The following is a 13,407-nucleotide window of genomic DNA, read 5'->3' as shown; positions in this document are numbered from 1 at the left end:
ATCTTACCATCAACTTCAGTGTGGTAAAGAAGCCGCGACGGAATTGTTTGTTTTCTTTGGAAAAATACTGATTTTCCTGAGATTTTCAGTTACTTTGTAAACAAATTGCATCATAATGTCCAAGGCTCACCCACCAGAGTTAAAAAAGTGAGTTGAAGAAGCATTTCTGGGGAGAAAATCAATGAATTTGTTTAACTTAACCTCAATGTTAAACGTTCCATTTATTTTCATTAGATTTATGGATAAGCGGATGAGTCTCAAGCTGAATGGAGGACGTACAATTAATGGGATTCTCCGTGGATTTGATCCCTTCATGAATGTGGTGATTGATGAGACAATTGAGGAATGCCGCGATGGTTCCCGGAACAATATTGGGATGGTGGTCAGTATATCATGAACTTTTATTTAGAAGAAAATTCTTTAAAAAAATTTGTTCTGAAATCTCAACAGGTTGTCCGTGGTAACAGCATTATAATGGTTGAAGCTCTGGATAGGATATAAAGTCTCTAGAATTAATGATTTATGGAAGGAAAAATAAAACATTCTCATAAGTATTTGATTTTTTTTAATTTCTTCGTTTTTTGAGGTTGATACGACAACTGCTGATGGAATGACGATTTTTTTTCTTCTGCGTAATGTCAGATTTTTCCTAATTTTCTTGATAAATTTTCTTATATTCCGGGGAAGTACCGGTAATTGTTTCCAGTGCTAGTCGTCAGTTGGCAGCACGATCGGGCCAATGTCAAAGTGTAAGAAAATTGTGAAATTGGAGTGCAGAAAAAATTTCTAAAAGCTTATTTTTCAACTAAATAAAGCAGGAAAAGTGAGTAAAAATGGAAAATCCTGAGAAGAAGAAAAAGAGAAACCGTTAGTATCATGAAATTTTGTCAATCTTCCACTAATTTTAAAGGAATTTACATGAAAAAAAGACTGATTGGGAAATTCTCTTTGTAGGTGGACGTGGAAAAGGTCAAGGAGGTGCTGGAGAAGCTCCTGGGTCAAAGGAAGAACATCCATCATCTCAGCCGGGTACAAGCAAACAACATGGAAATGAAAAGAAAACTACGAAGCAAACGCAGCAATCATCGGAAGAAAAATTGACAAAAGATTTCGAGAAAAAAATGCAAATTGAAGATTCAGAGAAAGGTAGAACGTCGCAGGGATCAAAGGACAGTGCTGGTGCCCAACAGGGTGCTCAAGGACAAGGGAAGAAGAAAAAGAACAAGCAAGGAGCAGAGCAAAAACAGACTGGACCGCCCGGAAAAGCGGAAGAGAAGAAATTAGAGACAAAAGAAGTGCAAAAAGGTTTGGGGTCAAAGATTTCTGGACCACCTGGAGTTCCAATGCAATCTGGACCTCCCAGAATGCCTCAGCAAGCGTGGCCACAGCGTCCTGGAGCTCCCGGAATGCCTCAGCAAGCGTGGCCACAACAAACTGGGGCTCCCGGAATGCAACAAGGCTGGCCACAACAACCTGGAGTTACAATGCAATCTGGACCTCCCGGAATGCCACAGCAAGCGTGGCCACAGCGTCCTGGGACTCCCGGAATGCAACAAGGTTGGCCACAGCAGCCTGGAGCTCCTCCAGTGCAGCAGCAGGGTTGGCCACAACAACCTGGGGCTCCTGGAATGCATCAGCAAGCGTGGCCACAACAACCTGGGGCTCCCGGAATGCCGCAGCAGGCGTGGCCACAACAACCTGGGGCTCCCGGAATGCAACAAGGTTGGCCACAACAATTAGGAGCTCCTGAAATGGCGCCACAACAACCTAAACAAGCTTTGCCTTCACAGCATGAAATGCCACAGCAAGCACGTCAACCAATACAAGCTAAATCTTCAGCACAGGAAGCTCAACTTTCTCACGCCCCTCAGCAGCGTTCTGGACCTCCATCGGACATTTCCGAGACACAGTCGCAGAAATCGGCAGGAGAGCAACCTGGTGGGAAGAAAGGTCAGAAGAAGGGGCAAAAGAAACCCCAAAGTGCTCGCGATGAACGACCACCCGCGGGTGATGCTCAGCCAACTAAAAGTGCTTCAACACCTACTCTTGGACAATCAGGTGCCCCAACTAAACGTTCCCCCATCAAGGAGGGACCAAATGTTGCACTTTGCCCCTACAAAGGACCCGGAAAGAGTGGGCGAAAGGTTACTGGCTTCCTGACAAACTATGTGAAGTTGAATTTATCGAAATTGGTCGATGTGGCTTATCACTATGATGTAGCAATGGATCCAGATAGGCCAAAGAAGCTCCTCCAGGTTGTCTTTGAGGCATTCCGTTTGAAGCATTTCCCAAATAATACCATTGCGTACGATCGCGCAAAGAATGCATACACCATTCAACCCCTCAATATACCACCCAATGGCTTTACTGATGAGATAACCATTGATGATCCTGAGATGTCACGCAAGAAGACCTTCAAGGTATCCATTCAGGAGACTGATGATCATCAAGTCCGGATGAGTCTTCTAAAGAGGTAAATTACAAATTAAGAAGTTTTTTCTGTAAAATACAGGGTGGCCAGGAAATTAGAGCATAATTTTAACAGCTTATAACTCTTCAGATTGGATTGAGATATTTGAATACTTTTGTCACCAAAAAATGCGCGTAAACTCCAAAACTTTTATTTGCTTTTTAGTACGGAAGGTAGGTGACAATCTGTGATATCTTGAAAATCGGTCAAGGCGTTTAGCAAATATTGCCGCCTAAAGCAAAAAGTGTTTTTTCAATATAACTCGAAATCGGCTTAATCGATTTTGACCAACTCAAGCTCAAATGAAAGGTTTCAAGAAGCCCTACAACTACATAGAACATTTCAAGTTCCAAAAATGACCGCAAGAGGCGCTAAAAACAAAAACAAAAATTGCCTAACTTTAAGGGGCAGTATCTCCGAACATCTGTTATAGATTTTCTTTAAATTTTGATATGTTGTAGCCTAACTCAATATCTATCACCAGTCCGAAAATGAAGAAAAATCTATGTCGCCCTTTAGAAGATATGACCATTTAAAAAATTCTTGAATTTGAAAAGTTCTAAGAGCCATATCTTTTGAACGGCTTGTCCGATTTTGCTCAATTTGGTATCAAATTAAAGGTTTTGCAAAACACTACAACTTTCTAGAACATCAGAAATCTCTAGAACCATTCCTTCAGGACAAAAAATACCAAAAACTGTTTTAGTAAAATAAAAATCATAATATATTCCAAATTATAGCTTGTTTCAAGACCTTTCCAAAACTAGTCAAGAAATTTCTATAGGTCCTAAAGAACCTGAGATATGACCATTTTTATCCATGAAACTGTTGAATTTAAAAAAAATCAACTTTGCCTGATATTACTGCTCACATGTAGTATTAAATTTTATTTCAAGTCAATTAATATCTTAAAAATTGTAGCCGCTTTAGATTTTAATTTTAACTTAAAAAAAAAAAAATATTTTCTAGTGGAAAAAGCTACACGGGAGAACAAGATAGGGGAAAAGTCTTGCGAGCACATCAATGTTTGGAGATTATTTTGCGTATGGCTGCCCAGGGGGGTATTCATGTGGGGAGACAGTACTACTGGAAACCCCCAAAGTCAATTCCGCTGGATGGTGTAATGGAATTGTGGCAGGGTATCTACCAGAGTGCCATCTTTGGGCAGCAGGGACCCCTTTTGAATGTCGACATCACCAATAAGGGTTTCCCCATGGCTATGCCGGTACTCAAAGTCTTTGAGAATAATCGCTGTGACCTCAATCGTATGCCCCAAGCACGTGATTTGGAGAATGTGAAGGCACATCTCAATGGGCTGAACATTTCCTATGCCCCAAAGGGTAATGAAGCATCCCGAAGGGTTTACAAATTTCTCGGTTTTAAGGATTCCGCACAACGGCAGCAATTTACATTGGATGATGGCAAAACAATGACAGTGGAGCAATATTTTGCTGGTAATAACATGCGATTGAAATTCCCCCATTTGCCTTTACTTCATGTTGGTCCAAAGGATAAGAATATCTATCTTCCGGCGGAATTTTGTACAATCCCAGGTGGGCAGGCGGTGATGAAGAAACTAACTGATATGCAAACAAGGACAATGATTAAGGAGACAGCAACGTCAACGGATGTGAGAAAGGAGAGAATTTTGAATATACTCCGTAAGGCAAATTTCGATGCGAGTCCCATTGTGAGGGATTTTGGAATTGGTGTTGGGAATGAATTTGTTGATGTTGATGCGAGAATTTTGAATGCACCAAAATTGGAATATGCCAATAAGAAGGAGGTGTTGCCAAATAAGGGTGTGTGGTACAATGATAAATTCATTGTGCCAACAACAATTGATAGTTGGGCAATTCTTGTACTTCAGTTTAGACCCGATATGTTTGCCATTGATACTTTTGCAAAGAGACTCATTGCAATTGGGGGAAAACTCAATATGACCATCACTACACCCCCAACACCGGTGCAAATTGACATTCAACGCAATCAGCGGGAATTTGAGAAGGTTATGAATGAATGGAAGGGGAAGGTGAAGATTCTGTTGGTGGTCATACCGGGATTTGGTGATGCCTACAAGGAGGTTAAGAGAGCTGCCGAGGGGAAGTATGGTATCCTCACGCAATGCGTAAAGCATCAAACAGTTGTGCAGCGTGGTGATGAGTCAACAGTAACGAATATCCTGCTGAAGATGAATTCTAAACTCAATGGGTTGAATCATCGTATTCACAGTCAGACAAATCTCAAGCTTGGTGTGCTCAAAGATGGGAATTTTATGGTTGTTGGTGCCGATGTGACGCACCCGAGTCCAGATCAGCGGAATATTCCGAGTATTGTGGGTGTTGCGGCGTCATATGATGAAGATGGATTCCGCTATACGGGTATGTGGCGCATTCAGGATCCCCGGAAGGAGATGATTGATGATCTAGCTAAAATGATTGAGGATCATTTGTATTTCTACAAGAAGGAACGCAAAGGGCTTCTACCGCATACAATTCTCTACTATCGCGATGGTGTTGGTGAGGGGGACTTCCAGAGGGTGCTGAATTTGGAATTTCAAGCCATTCGGCAGGGTGCTTCGCGTCTTGGTGACAAATATAAGCCCAATATTGTCTTTATTGTTGTCCAAAAGAGGCACCATACGCGCTTTTTCCCCGGAAAATCGGGAATAAGTGTGGGAAAGAATAACAATGTACCACCAGGGACGATTGTTGACACCAAAATTGTTCCAATGCAGCAAAATCAATTCTTCTTGGTTGCCCACCAGGCGATTCAGGGTGTAGCAAAGCCAACTAAGTACTGTGTGTTGGTGGATGAAGCCAACATTTCCATTGATGATCTACAGGGATTGACCTACAACCTCTGCCACATGTTTACGCGATGCAATAGATCCGTCTCATATGTTGCACCCACTTACTATGCTCATCTCATGGCAGCCAGGGGAAAGGTTTACGTTGAAGGGTAAGTTTTTACTAATTTTACTTTCATTTTTTTTTTGGGATTCTTAAACGTTGATGTTGGTTACATTTGTAGCCTAATTATAGAAGAGTAAGAAAATAGGTAAGGTAAGGTAGGTACTACAAAGGTAAATTTTTCTCGGGATCTACTGGATGGATTTTGATGGGATAACAAGCGAATGAAAGGGGAAGGATTAGCGGAGAATGTACCGGAATAGATTTTTGAATTTCGACTCAGAAGTTGAGAAAAGTCAATAAGAATATTTGTCTATTTTTCTCAGCTTCTAAGTCGAAATTCAAAATTTTGTTCCGGTACATTCTCCGCCAATCCTTCCTCTTCCATTTGCTTTTTACCCCATCAAAATCCATCCAGTAGATCCTGAGAAAAACCTACCTTTGTGTTTTGAGTGATTTTCTTACTCTTCAATAATAAGTTTGTAAATGTGACCAACATTTGGAAACCAAATTTAAGAAAAACCACAAGAAAAATAAAAACATTTAAATTTAAATACTGAATGATTTAATTTTCTTTTTTGAAATATTTCAATAGGGATAGATTGGACATGAATAACCTACAGCGCGAGTATGAGAAGAGGAAGATTAAAGATGAAATCGCCATCAAACATCCCATGTTCTTTGTTTAATATCATCACGACTTCATCAAGTTTTACTTCTTTATTTTTGCCCGAAGGATGTGATTGAATTACTTTATTATTATTCTAATATGTACTACAAAGAGGTTTTTGCAATGAATTCTGAATTATTAACAATCTATTATATCTATCTATATAACCTATCTATTTGTTTATAAAATGAATTCAATAATAAAATGATTGTTGAGTTCCCAAAAAAAAAATGTTTTTTTTTAACTCATCTGTCGAATTCTTGAAAGAATATTCATTTTAGAATATTTAACCCATCTGGCAACTCCTATAATTTGTTGACTGACTATGATGAAACTATAAGGGAGAGTAGTTCTTGAACAAAGCTATTATATCTATGGGTACCATTGAAGAATTTTGCTGGCCACCGTGACCAATTCGATTTTTTTCGATCGCCACAGAAAGAAAAGAATTTATTTAACATTTTGTGATAAATCCTATATCTAAGTATGTATAGGGAAGTTCTATTACTTCAAAATCAACGAAAGAAAATTCGGGAAATCATTTTCTTTTTGGGAGAAAATGATGATAAAAAATTTTTAGGTTATAATCTCGCTTAGGCCGCGCAGTTTCTAAAATAACCTTTAATTTTGAGTTTTTTTTCAAAATTGTTCAATAACTCAAAGAAAATTATCTAATTTATGAAAATTCTACTCCTAAATTGTCTCATGGCTAATGGGTAACGGGAAGGTGCGAGCTAAGTGTCCTAGGCGGTGGATGTACGTGTGAGCGTCATCCATCAGCATTTTTTTCTTTATTCTTTGAAAAGGATTTCCAGAATTTTTCATCTAAATCGGTCCAGTAGGTTTATTACAATACTACAATAAATGAATATGAGTCAAGATCTCTTGAAAAAAAATGGCGTCATTCTTTTAGTAACTAAATATTGACTTCAATCGCTGTAAAAATTGGAGAAAATGAATTTGTGATATAAAATTTCGAGTTTTGAAGAGAAAAATGAAATTAAATAACCGTAAAAATCTCCCAATAAGTTATAAATGTGACAAAATGGGTTAACTTCGTTTCGGTTTTTTAGTTAAATCGATCACCTATTTCCGATTTTGATTAAAATTTCTATAAAATATCTTTGAATAATCAAGAAAATTTAATTTATTTTTTTTCAAAATCTGACAAAGGAGTTTACTAGATTTTATATAGGAAAACCTTGACTGAAACTACATTATTCCGTCTCTCCTGTACAAGAAAGAAATAAAACACACATAAACATCAAATTGAAATTTATTGCATAATTCCTTTTAATAACTACATAATTATGCATTTACCTGGTGGGTTTTTCATAGTTGTTCAAACTTTTTTTTAAATGATTTTTATGGCAAAATGGGGTTGATTTGTACCTAAATAAAATCATCTTAAAAATCATAAAATATTTTAAAAATAAAAATGGCAATTATGGACTAGAATCGAAGGCCATATAAATGGATTCTTTGTGTATGGAAATCTTTCCCAGAAGAAATAAGAAGATATACTAAGAAAAATAAAAGAATAAACTACAAGAAGACCTCTAAGAATTTCACCCACCACCAATGGAAGTTAGTTTGATACTGTGCAACAATTTGTATTTTATATATAGAAACTTGTGAATGCATGCAAGAGTTTGCTGTGTTAAAAGCATTTTTTTTTAAATATATAAATCAACTATTATGGCATTAATGATTAAAATTGATTTAAAAATGTGACAAACGCATTTTTTTCTTAGCTGGCCAACTCTTCGAGCAATTCTTCCGTGCTCTTTTGTTCACTTTTGAACTTTTCCATAAATTGCTGCGGTACAGTCCAATCGAGCAATTCGCGAATATTTATGCGCAACCTCTCTGCTTCGGATTTTGTCTCATCCTCACAGACGGGACGTTTGCCGAATTTCAGTGAATCAATTAGTACGTTGTCAATTAAGCGTTTCTCAAAGCCCAACACCTTGAGACGTTCCTCTGAGCTGATTTTCTTTATGAGTACAGCCACGAGTAAACGCATACGACTTAGCGCCATTGGGGTCTCCAAATTGTCCTCAGTGTCGCTCTGTGAAGTAGAAAAAGCATATGCAGATGAAGCATATGCACATAAATCATTTGATAGTAAATCATTAGCAGAAGAAGCATATGCTGACCTCCCAATTTCCATTTTGTTGCTCTTCCTGCTTGGCGCACTCAGCTACGTGCTGCATATGCTCGATCTTAGTCCGGAAAAACTGACTGCACGATTCACACATGTACGGCTTGTCCTGCTTATGAATGGCCTGCATGTGTTTCTTGAGGTGCGGCAGCTGCGAAAAAGCCGTCTCCCCATTGCACAGGGGACACTTGAAGGGTTTCTCCCCCGTATGCTTCCTAATGTGCAACTTGAGCACACTCGAATGAGCAAATGCCTGCCAGCACACCTGGCATCGATATGGCCGTTCACCCGAATGAATCCTCTGATGCACCACCAATTGACTCCGCTGTGTAAAAGCCGTCCCACAGTCAGCGCATCCATGAGGCTTCAAATTCTTATGTATACGCATATGCTGCGGCAAATGCCCTTTGAACATTTTCTTGCAAATTGGACAATGGAAAGCCTTCACATTGCCATGGAAACACGTGAGATGCTTATTGAGAGCATCCGGACGCAGAAAACTCTATGCACAAAGATGAAAATTCAATGAAGAGGCAAAAAAAAGATGCAGCATTGTTGCAACACGTATATATAGCAAAAATTACCTTGCCACATTTGTGACACGTGTAGTCACGCTCATCGTTGTGTGCTTTGGTGTGCAATTTCAAATTGGCCGAACATGAAAAGGCGCTTGGACAGAAATTGCAGCGATGCTTCTTTACACCATTGTGGGAGAGCATATGCTGCGACAGCTAAAAGAGCAATAGCACATTATGTAATTTTTCCGATTATTTACTGAGCAAAGATTTTTTTGTTGATAAAAAAAAACGTTTGTTTACGAATGAAACGGATATTTCGTTTACAATATTTAAACGGCAAATTCGTTTACTGGAAAACGGATATTTCATTTACCTAACCAACGAAAATTTCGTTTGCTGGTTTAAATTGATAATTCGTTTTTTGAGCAAACGGATATTTCGTTTACTGAGCAAACAGATAATTCGTTTACTGAGTAAACAGATGTTTCGTTTACTGAGCAAACAGATATTTCGTTTACTGAGTAAACAGATATTTTGTTTACTGAGCAAACAGATAATTCGTTTACAGAGTAAACAGTTAATTCGTTTACTGAGCAAACAGTTAATTCGTTTACTGAGCAAACAGATGTTTCGTTTTTTGAGCAAACGGATATTTCGTTTACTGAGCAAATGGATATTTCGTTTACTGAGCAAACAGATATTCCGTTTACTGAACAAATAGAGATTTCGTTTACTGAGCAAATGGATATTTCATCTACAGATCAAACGAATATTCCGTTTAATCTGAAAATGATCGATCATTCAATCATTCAGTTAACTGCAAGATTACTTTACTGACTTTCGGTACTAACCTGCCCACCGCGTGCAAACTGCTTAGGACAGATTGTACATTTGTAGGGCTTCTCTCCGGTGTGGATGCGCAGATGGAGTCTCAAACGCTCCTTAATGGGAAAAGCTTTGTTGCAGTAGTCACAGATGTACTGCACATCGCTTCCATGCTGTGACGCTACGTGATTCTTCAAACAACCTGCCTGGCGGAATTTCTTGTCACACTGAGGGCACGGATAGGGTCGTTCGTCGTTGTGTATCCTTGCGTGCTTCCGAAGATCATTCAATCCTTGGAAGCTTTTTTCGCAGACATCGCAAATGTACTTCTTCGTATTCCTCTTCCTCTTTGGGCTTGACTCCGTGTGGGGGTTTTCTTCATTCTTTGGTGATTCAATCGCCACAATTGGTGGCTTCCGGGGTTCTTCTTTTGGTTCAATCTTTGGTACTTTACTTGGATTATTGGCAATCTTTGTTGACTTTGCAGCTGCAGCTGCCTTTTGAGACAATCTCCGAGATTTTCTCATTTTTATTTGTTTGCCTTTGGGTTATTTTTGGCAAGAAATTTTCGTTTTTTTCTTTTTTTGGTTTTTAGTCACATATTGTTCATTTATAAGATAAAAAAAAATTCACTACAGCACCACCACCTCTAAGTCCATCCTCACTGGCGTTTAAATTCTTAATGTATTTAAAGAGAATAAAATTCACCAACACCTGGGGTTAGTAGCGTGAAATAGTATTGAAATTTTTTCTCTCCACATCGTCTCCCTTCATTCTCCTTTCCATCCACAATTTGTGTGAGCTTTATTTTCTTCTCTTGATAAGAAAATCCCTCATTTACTTATGCATGCACGGAGTGATATTGTTTTTTTTTACACCACCTCTTCTGAACAAAGTCATTCGTGGTGTGTAAAAGGAAATGAAGGTTCTTTGGGTCACACAAGTTAAAAAAAAAAAGAGAACTTCCTCCACCTCTTTTGCTCATAAATTTTAATAGAAAATCACGAGCACCGCACCATTGTCCCCACATAGAACAACATAATCTCCACAACAATTCGCCAATACCCCGCGGACCGTGTGTGGACGCAAGGCAACAATTTCTGTGAGACTACCATCGCGATGGAAATGGGAAAATGGAGCACAGAGAGGCACCCAAATGTGCTAGCGTCATCAAAAATTCAATACAAATGCAGGCACATAAGTGTGGCCTTATCGCAGTTTCCAATTGTTTAAACACCGCGAGTTTTTTTTTCTTTCAATCGATGAGGGAAAAAATATGCAATGCCATTCGACAATTTAATGGGACGCGTCTCTTGATAACGAATGAGGAGAGAAAAAGTTTATGTGTGCTTCTACCTCAGTTCCTGGCTATCAACTGATGACGAAATGAATAATTTTCTGGTCGCGATGCCAGACTTTTTTTTATTACCGCTGCGAGCATGTTTAATTGAAACACATTCGCGGAAAATTCATGAATTCTGATTAAATTTTGCAAGAAAACTTCTATATAATTCTGTATTATGTAGGGCACCCGAAGTATATGAAATAACGATAAATTTTTCAAAAAAAAAGAACTAGAGGGCTCTAGGAATCCACAACGTGAGGGCATCTTTATACGCAGAATACTTGAATTTTTCAAAGACCTTCTTTTTCGAAAGCAAAATGATACTACTGGTGTGAAAAATTATGTAACTATGTTCCTTCACTGAAAAAAAAGTTGTACGGTACAGAAATTGACATATATCCAAGCCAGACATTCTTATATGTCTCTGCCACGCATAATTTGTACTCGAGCCAGTTATAGCTCCAGTCTCGGCTACAAAAGAATTTTAACTGCCTCACACAAGTTTTGTCATTTTTTTCCAATACACACATAAACATGGTCATTTTCATAAATCACCGGGAAAACTGTGAGATTTTCCGACAAATCATGAGATGTTACTGTAAATGGGTCCACAGGAAAATTGCACTTCTTCAGAGAAAGTCAACAACACCATCCCATAACCTAATTTTTGAATGTTTTGATTTTTCTCTAAAATTTCTGAGCTAGAAATTTCAAATGCCTGCGGGAGAGACATAATTCATTTCTACCCTGGACATTATTATATTCTAACGCCAAATAGCTGGGAGAAATATTTTTTGTGTCTACCTTGGCTATTTTTTTTTCCGTGTTCAATCTTAAGAACATAATTAGGTAACTTTTTTTTAATTAGGGTCGATTTTGACTAAAATCTTTTTTTCAATTAAAAAGTTATAAGATTTTGACAGTTTATTTTTTTAGTCGTTCTATTGTCATTTCATGAAAGAAAGACAAAGAATTTGTTTTAGAAATCAGTTAGAAATTTCTTTTCTGTGTTCTGGAAAAAATAATTTAAAAAAAACACTATTAAAGAAAGAAACAAACTATAAAAATCTAATTGACGAATTTTAAGAAAATTAAAGAAAATATTTTAAACAATAGGTCGTATTCTGCGACCAAGAAATCCTTAAAGTTTCAAGTATATCAAAAATTTCTTGGTCGCTGAATAGGATCCAATATCTTGAATTGAATATTCTTGTAAGAAATCCCAACAATTCCAATTGGAATCTTTAAAAGGTTTAAGAGCTACAAATAAAAAGAAATAAACGCGGAAATCGAAAGGAAACCTCAATTTGAAGGTAAACACAGCAAAGCTTCCATAAGGGAGATCTCTTAATGCATGAATGAACAATATTTATGGGTGGAATTCCCAAACAGAGTTGGGAAGTCTTCTACAGAAAAATTTCAAAGCAGATCCCCCGCCTAGATCTTCTTCGCTCCAAAACCCACAAACAATTGGCGGGCAATTTAGCCGATATTCCACCTCTGCCCGCGCAATTAACTGACTTTTGAATGGCAAAAACTTGGTGAACCACATAAAAAATTAATGGGTATGATCAAAAAATTTGAATACTAAATCAAGGAAGAAACTTCAAATGGGCGATGTCGGGGGAGATGCGTCAATTTTTCACGTCTCCTCAAGCCCCATTTGTTTATTCTGGGAGACAAACTTTATCAGTGCGGTGCTCGTGGGCATGTAAATATTTACCTTTCTACACCACACCACTTTAGAGCTAGCAAATATACTTATCAGTAATTTATGTGGCAGCCTGGATTGCAGGAAAAATGGATGGAGAAAAGGCCGTGCTCACGGAAACTCAAGTCTTTCGTAGTCGATGACATTCCTTAGGTAAGATAATTTTCTATATACTTTTTTGCATTATCCACAATGGGTTTCACCAGGAAAATACCTCATCTGTACAGCATAGCTCTCTACCCGGTGCCCAGTAACATTATTTTCTCAGTATTTACACGTTTTCCCATCTAAATTTTGGTTTTTCTCCACTGTGAACAGCAAGAAAATAAAAGATTTCTACACAAAACTCTTCTTCTTCCCGATGCCGCCACGGAGTTTCCAATTTTTGCCACTACACACGCATTTTTTGGCCGTTACAAATTCTAAACAATATTTTCAAAATGTTAAAAGAGCGCCAAAACCGTCAAACTGTTTTTTTTTCGATATGAAGAGTTTCCAGCACTTCGAATCGCCCTATATTGTTGATGGAAAAGTTTTCCTTTTCCTCAAAATTTTCTCTGATTACACAATCTTTTTTCGACTATTTTCAACCTCGCTTGCCTGCAATTTTATTATTGAACGTTTGTACATCGATTTGGAAAGGACGCAGTTTTTGACGCCATTTCTCTTGACTTTCCAATGTTCCGTTTATTTTTTTTTTAAATTAACACTGGAGGATGGCCTTGTGGCTTGAAAAAGCTGGGGCGAGAGGTTAATTTTAAAAGAGAAACTGTTTCAAAATTGGATCAAAAA

General features: G+C 38.0%; 4 protein-coding genes across 10 annotated transcripts in view; 3 read left to right on the top strand and 1 right to left on the bottom strand.

Annotated features, from left to right (window-relative positions):
* Positions 1-13,407, top strand: part of LOC129795447 (mediator of RNA polymerase II transcription subunit 1) — a 1,235,552-nt gene that overhangs the window by 678,201 nt on the left and 543,944 nt on the right. The window lies entirely within an intron of this gene.
* LOC129795762 (probable small nuclear ribonucleoprotein G) lies at positions 13-552 on the top strand. The gene is made up of 3 exons (XM_055837244.1): positions 13-147; positions 235-382; positions 451-552. The coding sequence occupies exons 1-3, from the start codon at positions 116-118 to the stop codon at positions 499-501; spliced, it is 231 nt and encodes a 76-aa protein (XP_055693219.1). The 5' UTR covers positions 13-115; the 3' UTR covers positions 502-552.
* Positions 716-6,283, top strand: LOC129795457 (protein argonaute-2). Its single transcript, XM_055836741.1, has 4 exons — positions 716-867; positions 955-2,473; positions 3,440-5,431; positions 5,978-6,283. The coding sequence occupies exons 1-4, from the start codon at positions 834-836 to the stop codon at positions 6,069-6,071; spliced, it is 3,639 nt and encodes a 1,212-aa protein (XP_055692716.1). The 5' UTR covers positions 716-833; the 3' UTR covers positions 6,072-6,283.
* On the bottom strand, positions 7,311-12,980 carry LOC129795572 (zinc finger protein 436-like). 7 transcript variants are annotated; one of them, XM_055836970.1, is made up of 6 exons: positions 12,830-12,980; positions 12,628-12,763; positions 9,586-10,273; positions 8,801-8,947; positions 8,212-8,718; positions 7,311-8,123 (listed from the first exon to the last, which is right to left on the bottom strand). In XM_055836970.1, the coding sequence occupies exons 3-6, from the start codon at positions 10,084-10,086 to the stop codon at positions 7,803-7,805; spliced, it is 1,476 nt and encodes a 491-aa protein (XP_055692945.1). In that variant the 5' UTR covers positions 10,087-10,273; positions 12,628-12,763; positions 12,830-12,980; the 3' UTR covers positions 7,311-7,802. The 7 variants fall into 7 exon arrangements, with proteins under 7 accessions (XP_055692945.1, XP_055692941.1, XP_055692947.1 ...); XM_055836966.1 differs by having other exon boundaries at positions 9,586-10,487; positions 12,830-12,979; XM_055836972.1 differs by having other exon boundaries at positions 9,586-10,237; positions 12,830-12,979.

This window comes from Lutzomyia longipalpis, chromosome 4 (genome assembly GCF_024334085.1).
Source record: "Lutzomyia longipalpis isolate SR_M1_2022 chromosome 4, ASM2433408v1".
NCBI lineage: Eukaryota > Metazoa > Arthropoda > Insecta > Diptera > Psychodidae > Lutzomyia > Lutzomyia longipalpis.
Note: the sequence above shows the minus strand (reverse complement) of the source record. Positions and strands in the feature narration are given on the sequence as shown.

Bases quoted from the DNA above. Each gene is read 5' to 3' on its own strand.
- LOC129795572 (XM_055836970.1), bottom strand. From the start codon at position 10,086: ATGAGAAAATCTCGGAGATTGTCTCAAAAGGCAGCTGCAGCTGCAAAG. The intron at 8,719-8,800 runs GTAATTTTTGCT...CTTTGTGCATAG, and splicing joins CGTGTCACAAATGTGGCAAG to AGTTTTCTGCGTCCGGATGC. The intron at 8,124-8,211 runs GTCAGCATATGC...TCTACTTCACAG, and splicing joins AACAAAATGGAAATTGGGAG to AGCGACACTGAGGACAATTT.
- LOC129795457 (XM_055836741.1), top strand. From the start codon at position 834: ATGGAAAATCCTGAGAAGAAGAAAAAGAGAAACC. The intron at 868-954 runs GTTAGTATCATG...TTCTCTTTGTAG, and splicing joins GAAGAAGAAAAAGAGAAACC to GTGGACGTGGAAAAGGTCAA. The intron at 2,474-3,439 runs GTAAATTACAAA...AATATTTTCTAG, and splicing joins CGGATGAGTCTTCTAAAGAG to TGGAAAAAGCTACACGGGAG.
- LOC129795762 (XM_055837244.1), top strand. From the start codon at position 116: ATGTCCAAGGCTCACCCACCAGAGTTAAAAAA. The intron at 148-234 runs GTGAGTTGAAGA...TATTTTCATTAG, and splicing joins CACCCACCAGAGTTAAAAAA to ATTTATGGATAAGCGGATGA. The intron at 383-450 runs GTCAGTATATCA...AAATCTCAACAG, and splicing joins GGAACAATATTGGGATGGTG to GTTGTCCGTGGTAACAGCAT.